Genomic DNA, 21,075 nt, shown 5'->3' on the forward strand with positions numbered 1-21,075 from the left:
CATCCTCATCATCCCCTCCTGTGAGGATGGACAGTCACACATCAAATGTAGCCTTTCTAAACAACATATTATGAGTCTTCTAGTGATCCACCCTCATTTTATACCCCAGTGACTGAAGTGAATGGATCCACCACCCTTGTAGTTCATTGGTTTTTGTCAAGCAATGGCAACAGGATTACTCTTCTCTCCAGCCCAGCACTTAAAAGATGAAGAATGGTTCTTGTGCCCTCCTTGGACATAGAGGACATTTTCAGCTGTGAAGATCAGGCTCCAAAAACAGGTGGTGCACTGATCATTCATTACCTGTTGTATGAACCTAATTCTGCTTTCAGAAAGCCCATATAACAACTCTGAAGTATATCACCTTAAAAAGAGCTGAATCAATTTAAATGGGGGGAAAAAAAAAAAAAATCCTGTTAAGTCAGTGTATAAAGAATACCAGTGATATTAGAAAGTCCAGGACTGGAAATGTCTCAGTGCTAAGAAAAAATTAACATTCAAGCCCCAGTATATATTTAAGTTCAAGTACTTCATGATGTGCAGATAACATACTATTCCACTCAGCTTAAAAATCTCATGCCAGAGTTTAAAAGCTGCCATAGGACCTGTGTCCCAAATAGAGGACTGCTTTACTTTTCTCTGCAGTTCCTTATTTCTGTATATTGTTCTGTGGTTTTTCTTCCTGTGGATTCTTGGCTGCTGTGGTAAGTGGGGTGGGTGAATGTGGAATAGAATTGCTTTTGCCTGAGATATCATTAAAAACAAACAAACAGACAAACAACAACAACCACACCAAACAAGCCAAACACTACCACAGTATGGTTTTGGCTTAAAAATATTTTGTCTTGAAAAACCACCTTTGATCAAATATTTCTTTCTGACTTTTTTTTCCCCCAAATTTAAAAGCAACAGAGTAAGTTTCAATGGTGCCATAAACTTTTTTTTTTTTTTTTTTTTTTTCATTTTCGTCTTCATTTGCTGGTTTAATCTCATTGTAAATTAGAAATAAAGCAGTTCTGCTTTATCTGCAAGTGCAAAGGCTCAGCTGCAAATTCATGAGAATGAGATTGCGCAAACACTCAAAAGACGTCACAGTAATCTTCAGATCTTCATTTTCACATGAAAAGTAGTCTTTTCAGAAAGGAAAAAACCCCCAAACTTCCAATCAAAATTCTAAGATTTATAAATGAGGACTCTGTGCACAAAGGAACTCTGTGTTTGCTGTAGCATGTCATATGATGGCAAAAGAACATGAGGGTCACACCAAGGATTACATGATCCAGAACAAAACACAATGTGCATCTCCTACAGGAAAAGCATGTCAGACAAAACCCATGTCTTTGCTCAGCCTTGGCTTTTTGGTCTTCAATGTCTCATTGAATCTAGAAGATTCAAAGATTCTTACCCTCATTAAACGTTTTTTTCCTGGACATGCAGTGGTAATCCTCATTGAACTGCAATGCCTGCCATGGAGAATGACTTTGTATTGAGAGCTCATCTTGTAACAGAATTTTAATGCAATATGACAGGCAGCTTTTTTATTTTTGGGGAGAAAAAATATTTGTATGAACTTTGCTAACCACTCACGCTCCATTTATTGGCCCTTTACTCTTACTCTTGCACATATGTGCATTAGATACCAAGGGATTGAAAACAATTAAAACCAGCCCAAGATAAAGACCATCTTCAATGAACATTGCCCAGTGCTTCAAAGCTTAAAGAAGTTCATTGCATGGGGCACAAAGTAGAATTCACAGCTAAGATTCAATAAAACTAAGATCTTCAGGTGTTCAGCAAGGCCCAATTCATTGCAGAAGGTTTCCAACCAGTTTCTGATGTATTTAACAGAATCTTCAACTTCTTTGAGACTAACACTGTGATTGGCAGAAATGACAGAAATATTGACAAGGCAGACTTGTTTCTTTTATGACTTCCTTCATAAGACAGCTCAGGTACCTGAGACTGTTAGTTTAGAAGAAAAGGGCTTTACAGAACTGGATATGTATCTACTGCCTGCTACTCTGAAAGGTGGCATCCCATGCTTGTTACTCAAGAGTCACAAACTGTGCTGTAAATGATCCCAGGATAATTTTGCTTCTCACAGTTTTAAAGGACCGCATGCCTCTCAATTCAGGTGGGAAGAAAGTTCCAGTATTCAGGGGAGATGTCCCAGCAATTTTCTTTTGTCTTCCCAAATCTACATCGTTTTGCTCTTTTGCTGGTAGTGTCAGACCACCTTCTTCTTAGCTTCTATTCCTTCCAATCCCTAGCACAGCTGCAAAGCAGAGCCCTTCTTTTCTTTGTTGTTTATCTGCTGAAACTTCTCTCTGACTCTACACGATTTACCTTGGTTGGAGACATGACTTATTTCCCAGATGTAAAGAAACTGACACTGACCCTCCGTTACAATTTTGCTAGTAAACAGCAATGGCTTCAACTTGCTCAAATTGTTAACTCAGTCCAGAATAACTTGACTGATTCTGGTCAGGCATACAAATTAAATGCTGCAGATACTCAGCCTGTAGATACTGAGAGCTTAAACAAAAAAATGGTCCAATTCTCTAGAAGAAAACCAACCAACAAAAATAAAAACCCACCACCACAAAACCAAAAAAAACCCCAAACAAACAACAACAAAACAAACAAACAAACAAACACCCCCAAAACCCAAAACAAACAAACAAAACCACCACGAATGCCCCCCTCCCCCCCAAAAAAAACCACCAAAAAACCACAAAACAAAACAACAACAACAACCCCACACCAACCTAAAAACCAAACCAAAATGCTGGCTAGGGGTGGGGAAAGAATTGGACAGGAAATAAATAGGTAATTTTAAGGGATGCTAGTTATTTGGTGTAACAAGTTTAAATGCTTAAAATAAAGTTTGTCTCAGCTTCACACTTTTTAGCATGAGCCTTGCTTTCATAAGAGCAAAGAACCTGGGAAATTTCCGACAATTTGTAAGTTTCTTTCTGCTACTGAATCTCCATTATACCTGATAACCATGCAGCACTGATTGGTGAGCTTGCATCTGTTCTGGTGAAAACACTGTAGAGAACTCACCTCATTGTCCTAAAGGACAGGGCTAATCTAGGAGAGCCGTATCTGTTTTTTACAGCAATAAATGTCTGAAATCATTAGTTTGTATTAAATTTGTGTATGTATATTAATGCTTTAAGATAGGATTTTGAAAGTAACAGGCTGGATTTTCAAAGCGACAAGAAATCCAGATTGGTTCATCACTGATGAATCTGCTTTTTTACTCTGGTTTATTTAGACACTATCCATAGAGTTGATCTAGAGCAAGTACTTCTTTGATTCTGGAATGGTTAGTCCACGGAAATTAGTTTTGGGAATGTCACTGCAAAACTGCGTTTTCCATTCCACCACACTATTGAAGTGCTCAACAGTATATTTCCACACTAATGCCTTTATAAACATTGGATATTTCAGGGGTGAAGGTAAAGAGCAATGACGAACTACTGGGTAATAAAAAATAGACTAAAGCCCAACACAGCTAACTTTTAATTTCATTTCATTGTTTTGCTTTTTTTCTGAAGGGAAATGCCTTTGTGAAAACCATTTCACATGTCTTTGTGCTTTCAGAGACATTGCTTGATAGGTACTTTTGTTTTTTTCTATTATTTGCTCCTTATGATGAGAAACCAGGATCTTAAATCTCAGAAAGCTCTCCTTTAAATATGTGCCTCACTTGAAGAGGCAGGGTTTTACCTCTGTGGAAGGAGCACTTCACCAGGGCTAAAAAGAGAGCATCACTCTCCAACTCAGTTGCAATCCCTCCTACCTACAGCGTCCTACTCCCAGTCTAGACACAGAGTAGTGAGGCAGCTGGGCCTTCGGGACTGAGTATTTAAGAAGCTCTTGTTTCTTGGAATGTTTCTGGGAGGTAGGAAGAGGACGGCAGGGTTTGGTCCCTCAGAGAGGATTCGTATCTGAATGATGGAAGAACAGGTCAGTCAGAGAAGCCATGCACAGCCCGGGGTCTCTCCTGGGCCTCGGCATGTGTCCCACAGCCGCCCCCAGCAGCTGCACCGAGAAGCTTTTGGCTCTAAGGACAACAGCCGGTGTAGAGCCTGAAGCCCTTAGGCTTCCTTTTCTGTGGCTCGTGACGTGATTTTGAGCTTCGCCCGAAGTTCGTCCTCTTTTTCACCGAAGGGACCCATAAACACCTTCTCCGTGGCAACGCCAATGGTGAGGAGCTTGGGCGTCCCTTGCTCCCTGCAGCTGCGTCCCGGAGCACACCGGCTCACTCGAGAGGAGTGGGATGCCCTCGGTTAGCCCTGGCCGGGTCTGTCTCAGTGAAAGCTCCTGGTAGCGCGGCCCAGGGGCCACGCAAGCGGCAGGCGCCGCTTCCCCGGGGCCAGGCGGGAACGGGGCAGGAAAGGATGTTCTCCCCCTCCCCTTGGCCCCCGGTCCTAGGGAGGGGCCAGCCCCGCCGGGTGCCGCCTTTCCCAGCCACTGCCCCCGGGCCGGGAGCAACACCTGGTCCCCCGGCGGCCGGGGCGGCCCCTCCGGCGTGTCCCGCTGCCGCCTGGGCCGGGCCGAGGCGGGGGCGCATCCCGCCTCCGCCGCCTTCAGGGGCGCCGCGTCCCGCTGGCGGCGCCTCATGGCGCGATGCAGCTGCAGTGGGAGGGAGAGGAAACCCACCCCCCTCGCCCGGCGGCCGCCTTTGTAACCGCCCGGCCCAACTCAGCGCGCAGCGGCTCGGAGAGCGCCGGAGCGCGGCGGCGGGAGCAGATGGAGCCGGAGGGTAAGGCTACGCCCAACCCCCGCGCCCCGGCCGCGATTGCGAGGGAGCCCCGCGCTGGTCCGCCGAGTTCTCGGTGGAGGCTGCCGCGGGGAGCCGGGCCGGGAGCGAGGCGGCGCGGGGGTCCCGGCGGGCCGCGGGCTCTCTGCGGCGCGGGCGGGGAGGCTGGTTGTCGGACCGGCCCCGCTCCAGGTGTGCGGGTCCCCCTCCGCAGCCTCCCTCCCCTGCCGTCCCCTCCCTTCGCCGGCCGGCGGGCGGCCGCTGCCCCGCGCGGTCCCGCCGGCTCTGCTGGCGCCAGGGCCCCGCTCCGCCCGCGCCGGGGAGCCCGGCTTCGGGCCGCTCCGCCGGGGGAAGGCGGGGGCCCACCGGAGCGGCCCGCACGGACCCGGGGGCGCGCTCAACTAACTTTCTTTCTTTAATGGATTTTTTTTTTTTTTTTTTTTTTTTTTTCCGTTCCCTGCCCCCCGTGAGCGGCTGGCGCGATTCTGATGCAAACCCAGCGCCGGCGGGGCCGGCCCGCCCTCCCCAGGCTGGACCCGCAGCTGCGCTACCCACGGCCTCCCAAGCGCCAGCTGCGGGCTCACCCCGAGCTGCCCCTGCACACACGCCCTGGACCCGGCCTCCCCGTGCGGCTCACAATGGCCTGGGAATCCATGTTTGAGTAAATGCAGCACTGAGTTGTGTAAATATATTTTTAGTTCTCCTAAGACCACGCAAAATCAGTTCTGTTAAACATTCATTTCGGTAAGACTTCTATTAACTGTATAGATTCAATTTATTTCCTGCTAATCCATATTTAGGCATTTATGAAATGCTGAGCATTTTTTTTCCCCTCTCTCCTTTTTAAATACCTTTTGGAAGTGTTAGTACTCTAAACGTAAACCATTTACAGTTGCAAATTGGAAAGCTCTGAACCATAATGGTCTGCTATGTTTAGCTGTCTGTCTCTGTAAAACCAGCATTCTTGTGGGGGGGGGGAAAAAAAAAAATGAGAAAAAAAAAAAAGGAGGGAAGCGGGGGGGGGGGAAAGCCCTAAACCCCCTTATGAGATTCATGTTTAGAAAACTGGCCGCATGCGTTGTAAGCTGGTTTTTAAACATCAGTACCTGTGTCACATTTTCCATTCCAAATATTAAGAGTAGTTTAACTATGTTAAAGGGGTATACTACCTTTGTTCCATTGCAAGCTTTAGGGAATTTTAACACAAAGGAGAATAGCTCTGCAACATAAAATAACCTTGCAGCGCCTGATACGCAGCAGCACCAAGGAATGGGAGAGACTCTTGGCAATTGTTAATGACCAGAATTGGTTTTGTTGAGAAGCATGCAGAATGGAAAAGGGTTATATATGGTGACCAATACGTAGATAAAAGTATTTTTGCATTCTTTAGAAATTTATCTTTCATAGAAAGCTGTTTTTCACAATGCTAGGAGGATGTTTTAGAGTTCATACTCCATCTAGCAGAGCTGTGTTTATAATATCCCTTGAAATAAGCAAGCTGAGTTGCTCCTGATTTAGCTTACTTGTGACCCAGTTCTTTATATTGTATGTGTTCTTACCTTAATCATGCTAAAGAAAAATTATAAAAATGAGATTGAGTTTGAAGGAACTCCTTTTAAAGAAATAAATTCTTATTTTTAAAAAGTGGAAATTTTCTGCTCTGCTTCTTGGGTAGGTAAAAGCTGGATCAACCTAGGAAAGATATTATAGTGAGTTGCAGAGCTGCTGAAGTTCACCACCTGCCCTGGATCCAGAGATATTCAGGCAATCTGACTTCTGCCATCTCCGGAACTCCTTGGGTACCAATCTTCAGTAGATTAATTTTTTAGAGGCTGGTCCTCCCACATGGGTTGGAGCCTGCAGTAGCTGAAAAGCCCATGTCAGCAGCCTCCTGCTCTGTCAGTGAAGGAGCCAGGGTTCTTCTGTCAGTTGCTTGTAGATTGCAATACAAGCAATACATAATTATAAGATCAGTTGCTATGTGTTTGTTATTTTCTTCAGTGGAAGAGTGGTTGATGCTCTTCAATGAGATGTAGATGGTCCTGTCTGGAATCGTTCTTGAATGGAGCTGGAATTGCTGTTGTCCAGTCTCATTTGGCGAAGCTTCTTGCATTTAAATGTATGTCTAAAACTCTTGCTGAAAGTGAAGCTGGGACTTGCTTTTCCTGGAGGGCCTTTGCCTCTTGCTGAGTGTGCAGATCTAGGTGGAAGTGGGATGTTGAAACCTTGTGACACCAGGAGCAAGAGACTTGGGAAGTCTGAATCCCAGGTGATGATTTTTCACTTGTGCATTGTTTGCACTGCAGTCTTTTCAAGGCAGTTTTTGTGGCTGGGTTTTCCAAAGTATTCCAGTGCTTTTATACTCTGAGTTCCTTGATCAGGTTCAGTATGTTTGGTTTTGAGAAAGCTTTGTTCTCAAACAAACTATGTGAGATGCAGTGATGTGGGCAGTGCTGCCCTCTGAAACATGGCCTAAAGTTCAACCATTTCCTACTGGTTTTCAATTGAAAATGTACAGCTTACTTCTGCAGGAGGTTTTGGAAACAGCTTTGTCTTCCCGTGTGTCTGTAAGCTCAAAAACACTGAATGTTCATGGCTGAAGCATGTCTGTTCCTGCTGATCTAGCACAATAATTATGGATGTGTGGGTTCTTTTCCAGATTTTCTTTTTTTTTTTTTTTTTTTTTTAGGGATCTTGATAAGATTATTGGAGATCAATAATAGTCCTGCTTTGGTCAGTGAGTGTGACCCAGTAGTCTGTGTGAGAACTGAAAGGGCAGGGAGTGCACATGCAGCAGTGATGTGATTAATGCTTTAATTCCTCTGACTGTGCACTGGTTTCTACTAGGGCTATGAACATGTGAAATGCTTTTGAAAATTAATTTTCTTTTTCAAGCTGTTTTGTTAAAATTTACATTTCAGTTTTTAAATTTAAATTTTTCATTTACTGAAAACTTAATTTAAAAGAGGTGACTGGTAAAACCTAAGTAACAAATATTTCTAGCTCCCTGGATACAGATGTTGTGTTAGACATCTGAGCCGTTGATTGTGTAGATGTTAGCTTGAGTTGAGTGAACAGTAGCAGATTAAAGTTAGTAATAACTACTGTGATATCCATTTGTATTGGCATTATCAAATTTTAGTGTGAAATTTGATGCTTTGACTTGAGAGACCGACAGTGACTTGCGATTCTTACATAATGATGAATATTGATACTCTTTTGAAAATGTGTCTCTTGTTCTGAATTCTCTGAACTAGCTGAAAGTTCCTTATAAGTAAAAAATAACATGACTTCATATATTTCTCCGATGTGGGAGCAGAGTACTTGACATAGGCTTAGCTAATGATGGGCTTGGACATGAGTGAGAGAGAGGAGAGGGAAAATAGGAGGGAGTATTGTGGAACTCCTTTCCATGATGTGACAGATCTGGAGCTATGCTCCATGCCTGTCATCAGCTCTCAGGACTCTTAATTTATTTTTTTTTTTTTTTTGTCCTCTGCCAACCCCTTTGAACACCCCGTTGAGAACTGAGTCTGGCACCCCCGAGCACAGGACCCCAGACCTCCATGGTGAAAATCCATGTGAAATTGAAGATAGGTGTTTGCAGCTCAGTGTTGCATTCTCAGGAGCATTTGGGAGGCAGTCAAGTCACAGCACAGAACTCTGGCTGGCTTGGAGGTTATGAGTGGTGAAATTTGAGACGCCTTTGTTGGTAGAACAATAGTGAGGTACACTGGAGAGTGCTTCCAGCGGAACTATTTTTCCCCTCCCTCTACTCTTCACCCTCCCATTCCCAGCCAGCTCCTAAATGTAACAGTTATTATAACTAGATTTGCATTTTACACTTTGCAATATCTAAAAATTTTATGGGTCTTTGGGTTTTATGTCACAGTTTGACTGTTCATTCTATCTGTGCTGCCTGTTGTTAAGAGTTCCTGATACAATACTGAGTGCTTTACCTGGGTGCCAGGCGAGTGCTGTGCCAGAGAAAGTGTGCTCGTGCATGGTGTCAGCGCTGGTGATGCCAGCTGGAGTGACAGCCTCATGCTCATCTCCGCTTCCTTGGTGGTGTGGCGGTTGCCTTTTCTGGCAGCGGTCACCAAGTCCTTTTATGAGAAATACCCAGGCCTGCAGTTGTGGTCTGGCTTCTCAGGGTTAACTTGTTAAGTGGCATTATTTAAAGCACATTGCTTCTGTGGTCCCTGACCACTGCCTCACAAAATGCTGTTCTCCCTGCCTTTTCTTCTGGCTTTACTGACTTTTGTTGCTATTTTTGTCTTTCTGTGAAAGAGTTTATTGGTATTACCTGCTTTCTTGTTTTCTGGGTTGCACTTTTCTTGCTCTTTGCCTGGGGTTAAGACCCTTATGTGAGACAGAAAGCTGATGATTTAACTGCTGTGAGAGGGCTTGGTGAAAATGGAGGTGGAAGGCTGAGAAGAGGAGGTTGTTGACATAGCAGAATCTCAGTCATGCCATGCAGGACTCCCTGCAGGATCCTTGAGGGACTCAGCAAAGTGAGTTCATTAACTCCTCATCTATAGTCCCTCCATTAAGAAAGGGATGAAATTCCTACCTTGAAGCCAGGCCATTTGAATAACCTTTCAGATATGGGCACAATACTTTTGTCCCTTAGTCTTTCTTCTCTCCCTCTTAGTGTAATTTATTTTGTGGTTAGAACTCTAAAAACTAACAGTTCTTTCACAGTTAACCGTCAGCATTAGAAAGTTACAGGAGTGCTAAAATGGGGTTTTTCTCCTTTATTAAGAAGCTTGGTAGTGACTGAATGATGTAATGTGTTTTAGTGGTGGGGCTAGTAAATCTGGCTTTACTGTCACATGGCACCCCCAAGAGGCATTGTTGATCCCTCTCTGTACTTGTGTTGGGCACCAATAGCCTGAGAAGAATGTTTTGTGTCTTGAAGGAATATGTCAAGTGTTACCAACTTTGGTGTCTTAAGTGCTGGTGACTTTCTAGAGAGCTTAGAGTCACTAAAGGCAAGAATAATAATTTCTGCATTCTAAAATTTCATAGGCCTCTAGAGTACATTTAAATGTGCTGGAAGTATTGGTAGCTGTTCAGAGAGCACTCTTGAGGTTGGGTCAGAAGCAGTCATTGAGCCGTGAATAGAGTAACGTAGAATTAAGGGTCTTCAAATCTGTTGTTAGTCATAGGAAAAGTGCATCTTTTGGGATGACAGAAGTACCTTCAAGGTACTTACAGGGACAGAGCAGACCACCAGCCATTGCTGTGAGAGGTGAGGAGCTCTGAAATGTTGTAGGTCCGCACGCATTTCAGCATGGCCATGAGCAATTCCTTTACTGTGATTGCATTTGAAAATCCTGAAATGTCTCCTTCTGAAGGATTCTTCTTGTTCTTTATTTCTTATTTATTCGTCTAACTTGATGCTTCTTCACAAAAATTATTTTATTTAAGGAATATTCAAGTAGAGAGTGTTTTTATGCTGGACTGGTGAATTAATCAATTACACGTGGTATTTGCCAGTTTTCTCTCTTCAAGCATTTTGAATAATCTCCGCTGAAGTATACAGAATCACTGCTAAAAGTGTAGTACCTTTATGGTTAATTTCTGGTACTCATTGAGCTGGTTAATTAATGCGAATGGCTGGAACACTAACACAGAGTCCAAAGTTGACACTGGTTTGATGTCAGCCTGTTACGAGAAGCCCAACCTCTGTCCTTGGGATGGAGCATTTGGATACAGTGTGTGCAAGCAGCATCTGTACATGACATCATGGCAATCTGGATGGAGATGTCTGGAGGATACCAGTCTTGATATTAAAGAATCTAATTTATAAGAGTCTGAAGAACCCTGTAGTCCCAGTATTTTTTGAAAGACAGGATGACATCTAAATATCACTTGGATGTTAGAGGCTTCTCCTCTTTGTTTCATACTTCTGAAAAGCAGGCAATATTTTATACTTCTGAAAAACAGGCAGATGTCTGACTATAATGAAGGAATTTAACACTCGGCTCTAGTTTTCTTAAACTCTTGGCCTCTTTTTATTCTTTCTTTTTGGGCTTGCAGGCTCTGACCAGAGATTCTCTCTTGGTAACTTAACCCTGAGCAAATATTTACATTCATGAGATTCTTACTGCAGTAATCATTTTAGACCTTGAGGGTGGAACAGGGTGAAAGTTAATGTACCAAACACTGGGACAAGGAACTGTGAAAGGAAGACCAAAGAAGCCTCCAAACACAGGTTTACCATGTTTGATATGAGTCACCTGCTAAGTCTAATTTGGTTGTCACTTTCAGAATGAGATACTGTGTTTTCTGCTGCTGGCCCTATGTGTTTGATGGGGACTTGTGATTTGAATTTCATCCACTGCTTTAAAAAGCTGAATAAAAATGTTTGTGTAAAAACTGAAGGGAATGAAGTAGTAGAAAAGAAGACTGAAATAGAAAAAAAGGAAAAAGTGAGTACAGTGCAAAAAAATCTGACCAGGGTGTAGGAAGAGATTTTGAAGAAAGAGGGTTTTAAAGTCAAAATAAGTAAGTAATCTGAAATTTGTAAAAGAGGAAACCTGTACAAAATGCTCTGGGAGATTAACCTGTGAGCACTGCAGAAGTAAGGGAAAAATTCTCCAGGGTAACACCAACAGAGAGCTGAATAAATATGGTAAATGAAGGAGTGATCTCTCTGCAGACCAATGGATGAAAATACCACCAGATCTCAGCTTCCTGTGGGTTTGGTTTTTTCCTAGATTTTGCTGTTACAATTGAGCATCATGCTTGGTGCTGGCTGCAGTGTTTCAGTTCTCACACCCTTTGGGGGAGAAATGTGCAAGGCACCTTATGGAGGCTCTCAGTGGGGGATAGAGCTTCCTCGCACAAGCCCACCTTGGCCACACCTTGGAGATTTGCTTGGAGCCCCAGGGATTTGGTAGTGGTCTGGCCCTTGGGTCAACCCACTGCAGCTCCATGCTGTTGCTTGTGAGCTGCCAGGAGAGCAGGGGTGTATCCCTGCATGGGATAGCTGATCACATAACCTGGTGCAAGCTGGGCATTGTATTATCTCTTAAATTGGATGGAAAAGGGAATTGTGCCCCCACAGGTGAAACTGCGTTGTTGGTTGACATGGTTGTACTGGCTGAACCTGCAAAAACTGACAGTGATTAAGGCCTAGCCCCCAGGCTGTAGTAGTGTACAGCTGCATCTTGGAACTATTAGGGGTTTGTATTGAAGTAACATATATGTTTTTTATTTAACTTTTTTCCTTGTTTGTTGAGTATCTGCAAACTCCCTGACTGGGGGCAGATGAATTTTGCCTGGAGGAAAACCTCAGCTATTCCAATTTCCGGTTGGAGCCAGGTGTTCCACCTCTGTGAGTTGCTCTCACTGGCTGTGGGAGCCATTCATGCAGAGTGGAGTTTCCCATGGAGGAACAAACAGCGCTGCCTGCTGAGCTCTCCCAGATCTGTATTACTAATTGCTATTGAAATTCTTACAGCCTGTTTCTTGGCTCTAAAAATGCAGAGCCAAATATCAACATTGGGAGAGAAGTTCCCCTCTAATTATTGCACGGTTGAGAAATGCATTTCCTAAAATTTTTTCATCTTAGGCAAATGCATGCCTTGTTTTGCCATTCCTAATTTACTGGTGGATGTACAACTGTTCACAGCTAGGAGAGAGTAAGATTTCCTCAAAAAAGTAAAATAAAAATAATAATGAAAAAAAAATCCTGTCATCCATACCATGTGTAGTTGTTGGAACTGGGTCTTTGGAGTTATGGCTGCTTGATCTTCGTGGTTATGCAGTCAAAAAGGTTGCTTCACTTGGAATGCAGAATAGATACTTTTCTTATTCACTTGAATGGATAGTCTGGTGTTTTGTTGGTGTTTCCCAGACCATGCAAGTCCCAAAAGTTATTTTAAAAACTGCTAATCCTTTTCTTACGACAAAGAAACTGCCGAAGCAAATTTTGAGGATAGGAGAGCTGCAGTGTTACTTGTCCATCTACTTCGGGGTTCTGGTCACAGACTGAAAACCTTTGTAGGAAATGGTTATGGAGTAGCTGAGAGCAAGAGGTGGTTTTATTATTTTTCTTCCCCCTACACTCAATTGTTTAAAACTTCCATTGTGTCTTAAAGCTGAGGGATTCATTGACTTACAGAATTAATGTAAATTGAAATTTTCTTACATCTGGTAACAGAATTTCTAGTTGTTCAAAAACTGTATATAGAGTTGTGCCACAGTTTTAGTTGGATGTTTGAAGTGTTAAAATGTTGTGTCATGACAATGTATCATGAAGGGTGGATGTTCCACCCCACTCCTCTTGCAAAGCGTTGTGTTTTGGGGTTGAGCTGATTCATTCAAAGCTGTAAGAAAACACGCAGGTGAGTGCACTGTTTTATTGCTCTCTTTTCTCTCCTCCCTCCTTTTGGATTAGGTTTCACTGTGGAGAATTGAGCAGGATTTTGCTGAATGATTTTTGATGACAGCAGGGCCTCTATAGGGTGGTGGTTTCTTCTTTCTTTGATGGGGGGTCAGAAACCCAGGAGTCATAGGTGGTGCGTAATCCAGGAGAGGCTTGGTGGAATGCTCTTAAAAATCTCAAACCATGAGAACACAGGTTTTAAATTTGGATGTTTGATTCCCCTACATCTGCTTTTGTACCTATATTGTTTGGGTCACCCAACCGCAACGATGTTGGCTGCTAAGAATATGTTCCAAGTCTGCCAAACACATTAGATTATCCTGTCTCCTGTTTCCTGATCTGTTCCATCAGCTTTATTGGATGAATATCAAACTCCTCAAACTCCTGTGGAGTCCTGGTCATCTGTCCCACTTCACAGTGCCTGAGGAATCCCTGAGTACTACTGATGTGGCTCAGCATCAACCTATCACTTTTTTTTTTTTTTTTTTTTTTTTTTTTTTTTTTTTTTTTTTTTTTTTTTTTTTTTTTTTTTTTTTTTCCCCCAACTGTTCTTGGTTCTCTTCCTTCTGACATATTCCAGTTCTATGGAAGCTCTGGGATATTCCTGATGTCATCTTTTCCCAAGATGTTTCTGCTGTGACATCTGCTTGGCTGACTAATAAAAATTAATAAACCCTGAATTACTGCTGTTAGAGCTGAACTTAACCTTGATTTTCAGATCCTTCTGGAGACCAGATTGCAAAAATGCTCATTTTTGTGCGTTACTTTCAGCCCTCTAAAACTTTATATCCAAAACATTGAGGTTTAGATGGATTGTGTTTGTGGAGTTATGGTAACTGTGTTGCTGTTTCCCTGATTTTTAAATTTTATTTAATTTAATCCCTACCCCCAACTGAATTTATGTTTCTCTATCTTGTGATGGAAGAAGCAATCTTAAGTATTAAATGAGACTTTTGTGCATGTAATCTCTTGATGTAGCTTGAAGAATTCTGGGTGTGGTGATATGATAAATAACAAAATCCATCATTGTTGTCATTCCGTAGTACCATGCATCCCACAGGGTATCCTTCAGGCACCTCCTGAGGAGGTGCTTGGCACTAAAAGCTGATTTTTTTATTTCACCAGGTAGTGGGCAAAATAATATGAGACTTAATCTAATATCTATTTGATAAGTAAACCAGTCTATTGATCTATCTTTTGAAATGCGTTAAAGATGTTTAAATGACATGTGCCTTAATTTCTAAAAATACTGCAAAATCATTATTTGCAGTAAAGGCCTTAAAATACTTTTTTTGTGAAATAAAATAGTTTCTTCTTTTAAAATGTTAGTAAGAGTTTTCAAAGGGAGCACAGTTATAGAAGGGGGAGTAGTTCAAATGTGATTCTGTAACTTCCACTTTGGTTTTGTTTGTTTATTTTTTTAAGACATGAAAATAAGACAATAGTTTAAGGATTTTTTAAGTTGATGCTGGGGATTGCAGTGGTGTGCCCTGAGAAGGATTGTGGCAGACATTCAAATCTAAATCCTTCTTTTTCAGTCTGGTGTAGTGATGATTACTGTCGTTTGTTTCACTTAGAAGCAGAATATGTTTTTCAGCAACCTTGGTGTTAAAACACATGACCCAAAGAAATTTTATGGTTTTTCCCCAATGGTTTTGCTGCCAGATAGATATATTTGGGGGGAGGTCACACTTCCAGGGGTTAACATAGGCTGGAGCAAGGTAAAGCCTCATCTGAGCAGAGAAGACAGGGCTTCGCCTGGGTATTGCTTCTTGGATGTCTTCTAATGGCAGTGGGTAACCAGTAGAGGACTAGAGCTGATCAACCAGATTGCACACCCAGGGTTTCCCGGAGAAAAGGAATCTGTTGGAAAAACGCTTATCCAAAAGGGAGCCTGAACTGGAAGTATGGTGGTAATGTTCAAGTTATTGTTAGATTTATAATCAGAGTTCTGTTTGAAATGATGTTTCTTAATTATACGTATTTTTAGGTGGTGTTATGGCTGGATAATAGTCTTGTGTAAGTGTGTCTGCTGAATGAATGTGTAATTAATGTCCAGAATAAAAGAAATGTAGTTAACAAGATTTTTCTTCATAAGGACTGCATTTATCAAATAGGTTTATCTTGTCTATGTTAGCAACGTGGTCAGGTGGAAAGTGTCTCTGCCCATGGCAGGGGGATTGGAATGCGGTGATCTTTAAGGTCCGTTCCAATGCAAACCATCTGTGATTCTGTAATTCAATGAATATGCAGAAACTGGAGGTAGATTGTTACACTTCCTTGTTTTGGCTCTGACTTGTAGTGGGTTTGGTTTTCAGTGACGAAAATGTGTTGCTGCAGCTTTAGCTGACTTTAGCTGACTGAATTTGTCCCTACTCCCTGCACCCAGCTGGCCTATTCAAGATGTGGTGTAGTTTTCATTTCAACTTGCTGATATTGATTAAACTGTAGTGTCCAATTTTTTTTTCCTCTTCCTTTTGGAATACATTAAGTGCATTTTTAAGAGCTAGATGTCACAATTGCAGGATTTGAACTGGTTTATTTAAACAAAAACCCCACAAAGACTGGAAGTCTGTATTTTTTCTACATTGTTATTTTTACATTTATTTAATGACAGTCAGGTTAGAGGCTGATTTATGCAGGATTTGGTAGCTCAGCTGTGGATTTCTACAGCAGTTTATAGATAGCTTAGAAATGTTTGTAGAGGCTAGATAGTGGCAGCGTTTGGTTCTGTTGTCTGGCTGAAATATGTAGCATATTCATTAAAGATATTGACATCTCTGGTCTCTTATGTGGAGTTGACTTAGGTAGGTCAACATTGTTGCTCTCAATCCCACCTATTGCATCTGTTCTCTGTGTAGTCCAAATACAAGGGCTAAAATTGAATTAAATAGATTTTCTGGTTTTGTTGATTACTAATATTAAATCTAATGTATTTTTTGGCTTGGGTTTTGTCTTATGGATTTGGGATTTTTTTCCTTTAAACTAAATGCTTTTTGAGAGAAATCAGGACTATGACTTCCTTCTTTCCAGTCTGTTTTTCAGTGGTGATAATTGTCTCCTAGATGTTAGATCTGAGCTGACAGATCCACACTCTGTCAGGCAGGCAGACCTGCTTCTGAATACATTCCCAGTGCACTAATTATTCCAGAAAGTTAATGCAAACACCTCCAGTTTCTTCCTTCCCTCAGCATCTGTTATACTGACCATGTAAAAAGAGCTATTTGTGCTAAGGTTTGATCAATTTCCCTGTGCTAGTCTTGAAATTTGGAGCACTCTTTAAGCTTTCTTCTGCTGAAGCAACTTGCAGGTAGTCAGCTCCTGCCTCTTTGGGGCTGTCTTTGTAAACTCAGCTGAGGTCTGGCCAGCATGGCTAAGGGTCTTCTGGCTGAGAAGATACTGAAATCCTTGTTACAAGTACTGTTCTGGGGGTGTTTTTCTTGTTTTATTGGGGGATCTGTGGTTTTTTGTTTGTTTGTTTTTTTCTTTTTTTTTTTTTTTTTCTTTTTGTGGAAGAAGAGATGTGGGTTTTGTTTGATTTTTTTTGTTGCTGTTGTTGTTTGGGGTTTTTCTTTTGTTAGTTGTGTTTAATTTGGTTATTTTCTTTGTTTGAGGTTTTTTGAGAGTTTGGTTTTTAAGAACACCTTCAAAAATATCATAATGTGTTGTATACATGCTGGAATAGCTTCATCCCAGTGAAGGCAAACAGCAGACCCTTGGCAGTATGAGCTCAGCTTTAGTTTGCATTTTATGTTATTGGATCCTTGGATGGATTTTCCATTAGAAAAGAAGCATTATTATCTGAGTTCAGGTAGGCTAACCCACTACTAAAAGTTGGCTTGCAGTGTTCGTAAATGTGGGCACACCATAGTTTTATGTCTTGTAGCCAGGAATATTATAAACAGGGACATGTTTTCTGCCCTTTGCCATCATGCTTAGTTTCATGGTGTCATGGCTTGGGAATGGTACTCTCCAATTCAGTGTTCCCACCAAGACTCGCCAAACCATTCTCCACTTGCTCTCTCCCTTGTGGCAGCTGGATAGGAGAATTGGAGGCACAGCAGATAAAGATCATGAGTTGAGAGAAGATCAATTTACTGAAAACAGCAATAATGTAAGAAAATTAACACTAAAGGCATCAATAGTCATACAGAATGAACAGGAAAGAGGCCAACAATTCACGTGCTCATCACCATGTGGGACCCCTGACAATACCTGACTGCACCATGCTGTGCCGCCTGGAAGGGACCCCTTTCCCCATCTTGTAAAATGATGTGAAGTGATATGGGATAATCTTTGGGCTCTACAGTAAAAATTAACTCCATCCTGGCTGGAACCAGGGCACATGGTTTTTTTGGGATGACACTTGAGTTTTTAGTGCAGTAGTCAGCCTGCTATACTAAGCAGACCCAGTACAACAGAGGAAAAATATTGACCAGTGTCTTGTTAGGGGAAAAAAAATCCTCTGACTTCACAGGGATTCAGTATAATCCTCTGCAGCTAGATTCAGCTTTATAAGAAAATGGATATTTATTTTCCCCAGATTAGGTCCCAAGTATGCTCAGAGATATGAACCAAATGTAGAGTTTCCTACAAGTCATGTTATGAGTGTTCTCCGTATTCAAATGTTTGGTAATCTCCTTAGATTATCTGTAAAAATGTTTGAGGATACAGATTGTGAAATAATCTTAGTTTAGGATCTGGTATGCTTAACAATTGAGGATTGTCTTCAACATGTCAGTATCAGTAGGAAAAAGCCCGGGCTATTCTAAATAGTTTTTCCATTATAATTTCCACTCTCTATTTACAGCCTTGATAGGAGTTTTATTGTTTATGTAGCATGCAAGACTTTGGTCCATAAGAGCAGGAAATGACAGGAAAAAAAAATGTTTACTGCCTGTTACACCCCTCTGTTCCAATGGGAAGATAAAAGTAGGAACAAAATTTTGGTTTTTTCCCCTTCATTTTCTTCTTTGTCAGAGGGGATGTGTTTGTTACAGTGGAAACTGATTGAAGAAGTTTCTTTTGTACTTCAGCTTGTGAAATACATGGACCCATCTGGAAAGACTAGGTTTCTTTCACTTTGGGAGATTAGGAAAAACTGCAGCAGTCAAAAAAAAAAAGAATCTGTCATTCTTGAGGTAAATATAAGGTGTTTACTGATCAGTGGCTCAGGTGATTACATGAGGGCAAGGGAAAAATGGGATGCTGAAAAGTGGGGGAATTTGGGTTCTGCCAAAGAAAGGAGCTTTGCAATGGTCTTATTCATTGGGGAATAGTCTAAACTGTCTCTGCAGCAGTTCTGGGTGTCCTGCAGGCAGTCACAGTGGTAACAGAGGTTGTCTTGGCATCTTGTAATGGCTGATCAAGTCTGAGAGAATAAAATCATTCTCTGTATTTTTGAGCTGTTCACCAGTGAGTGCTCTACTGGTGTTACAGGAAACTCCTAATTGCTAATATTGTCAGGAATGCTCCCCTGCCCCCCTCCCCTCTTACAAACTTGAGTTGCTACTGTGCTGGCAGCCAGCAGTCTTGGCACCAACACCAAAGGCAAAACTAGAAAGATGAGTGTTTAAGGAGTCTGTAAGATGTATGTCAGGAAAAGATTCCTTTAGCTAGAAGCTGGTATCGTGGTGGAGTTACATCTTTTTGTATTGGATAAAGTGGCATTTGATTGAGTCCTCAGAAGACTACAGGTCTCCTTCACTGCAAACAGTGGGTGTTGTAAGAAACTCAAGATATGGTCCTGCTAATTCTTGTAAACCTCTCAGCTTCTTTCAATGCTCCTAAACACAGGGTTTGCAATCCCTAATGGGGAATGAGGACTCCTCACTGAAGTGGCTTTACTTGGCACTGTGGTAAGACATTCTGGTGCCTTGAGCTGTAGCACAGTAATTTTGGCACCCTTGCAGCCCTGCAGTCTGTGGAGGAGAGTTCCTGTTATTATATATGCAGAGTTTGGAGCTTTTTATTCTTCTAGGACTAATGGTAAGATCATATCTTTACCTTGGAGCACCAGGGGTAAATGCAGGGTATATTGCTGTATACTGATTTTTTTTTGTTGTTGTTGTAATTTTAATAAGTGCATTAACCACTTTAGCTACCTGGAGTATTTTTAGATTTCACCCAAAACAACTGGGCATGGAGCTAGAGGTTACTGACAGGTAAGGTGCTGCTCTCGGGTTCTAGCTTTCTCTGCAGTTAAGCAGACCATGTTTTGCACTTGGTTGCTTGACAGTTTCTAATCAGGAGAATCAGAAACTTGTCCTGTTTTAAGTACTGACTTACACTGTGTAATTGAAACAACTGACCTTTTAGATGTTAGTATGCAGTGTTTACACTTTGACTGAATCAGCTACCTCTGAATTGAGCTTTGAGGTAATGCTTTCTGGTTTTTATCAGCTCAGTTGGACCTCTGACAGCAGTTGAGAAAGTCAGAAGGACTGGGTTTGTTTCCTGTGACCTCCTGAAGCTTTTTTTCTCTTCCATACTTCATCTTGGTCAGTTGGGGACTTTATTTGGAGTCTGTAAAAAAAGGGGATTAGGTTATTTGAACTGCCTGGAAAACCCTGTTGGACTTGGTTTGGCTTTAAGGCTGCCCAAAAGCTTTGGCTGGATCTAGGTGAGTGTGTTACCATCAAAACAGCTCTTTGCATGAAGAACTGGTGGTGTTTTGGATAACATTTAAGGTTTCAATTTGATCCTGAGTGCACAGGTACATGGTCTCACTTGCAGCCAGGTGGATCTGCTCTTCATCTGTGGCATTGGACTTTATTGGTGGCAACTGTGACTTGGGATGCAGATATTAACAATCTCTTAAAAACCTTTTCTCAGTGGGTGCTGTCTGTTGGAAATTCCTGCTGAGAAGTCTGCTCTCACTTTCTCCTGGATAGACTGGACTTGTGGTTGCCTTCTCTCTTGTGTCAGGTTTGGGGAAAGACTAGATTTGGCTTGTAAGGGAGGAGTATAAAGAGTTCTTGGAGTGTTTCTGTTATAGTTGACATTGTTCTGCTTAGGATGTATTCTTAGTTTTTAGTATTTAGTGGTAGATTTTGCTTAGGTAACATGTTTACTTTTAGGTTAAAAATATCAAAGAAAGGAAGAATACCTTGTATTTGCTATGTCTACATCAGTAGTTACTGCAGCCTACGGAACTGGATCTGCAGAAGGAAGGTGGTGCTGAGGATCACCATCTGCCCTGGGTTTGAGCATGAAGAGCTTTTACATTAGATCAGGTTAGGTAGGCCCTGGAAGACCACGTGCCTGTCAGCTGCCATTGTGTGCTTGATGTACTCACTGAATGTCTCTCTTGAGAGAGAGCAGGTCATATGCTCTGAGACTGTGCTTGGCTACAAACCAAAACACAGTTTGAAGCGAGGTGGGAGATAGCTTCAAAGGAGCTCTCTGGCTTGCACTAAAATGGGGATGATGACACATCTCTTGTCAGCCCCTGGAAAACCTGCACAGTGAAGTTTGACAGCCGGCTTGGTGGGGCCATGGCTCAAACTGAGCCTTGGCCACTCTTCTCTTTGATCCCACACAGGAAAGAAGAGCAGATTAATTCTGTGCCTGTAAGGTGTCCTTTGCTGATCAAATTGACTTCAGATAATGATGAAGTTGATGGAGTCTGACTTCGTAACACAGAACAACCCAGTGTAACACAGAACTCAGCCACTAGAGCCAAAAGCTAAAGTAGGAGAAATTCAATCTGTCCCACTCCTGCTTTGATGGCAGTGATTGTGAGAGATGCCCAGAGCCTGGAGAGGGATCACAGGTCAGCGGGAGAGCACTTGAAGGACAGTGAAAAGCAATTCCAACCACTCCAGCCAGTAGACTGGCTTCATTAGGGGCTGGCTTAAATTCCTCTTACACATTAATACAGCATGGGAAAAAAACAAGAAGAGTT

The 21,075-nt window shown here is 42.2% G+C and overlaps 1 protein-coding gene across 4 annotated transcripts in view; it reads left to right on the forward strand.

Moving 5' to 3' along the window:
• The first annotated feature begins 4,613 nt into the window (after positions 1-4,613).
• FGD3 (FYVE, RhoGEF and PH domain containing 3) overlaps positions 4,614-21,075 on the forward strand; it is an 89,224-nt gene continuing 72,762 nt past the window's right edge. For all 4 annotated transcript variants that reach the window (XR_005702808.2, XR_005702809.2, XM_040076201.1 and 1 more), the window contains exon 1: positions 4,614-4,774. Coding sequence is in view for 2 of the 4 variants with exons in the window: in XM_040076201.1 (XP_039932135.1) it covers positions 4,639-4,774 (136 nt within the window). In the remaining 2 variants the exon portion in view is untranslated. The remainder of the gene's footprint in view (positions 4,775-21,075) is intronic.

The sequence above is a fragment of the Hirundo rustica genome, chromosome 12 (assembly GCF_015227805.2).
Source record: "Hirundo rustica isolate bHirRus1 chromosome 12, bHirRus1.pri.v3, whole genome shotgun sequence".
Lineage (NCBI taxonomy): Eukaryota > Metazoa > Chordata > Aves > Passeriformes > Hirundinidae > Hirundo > Hirundo rustica.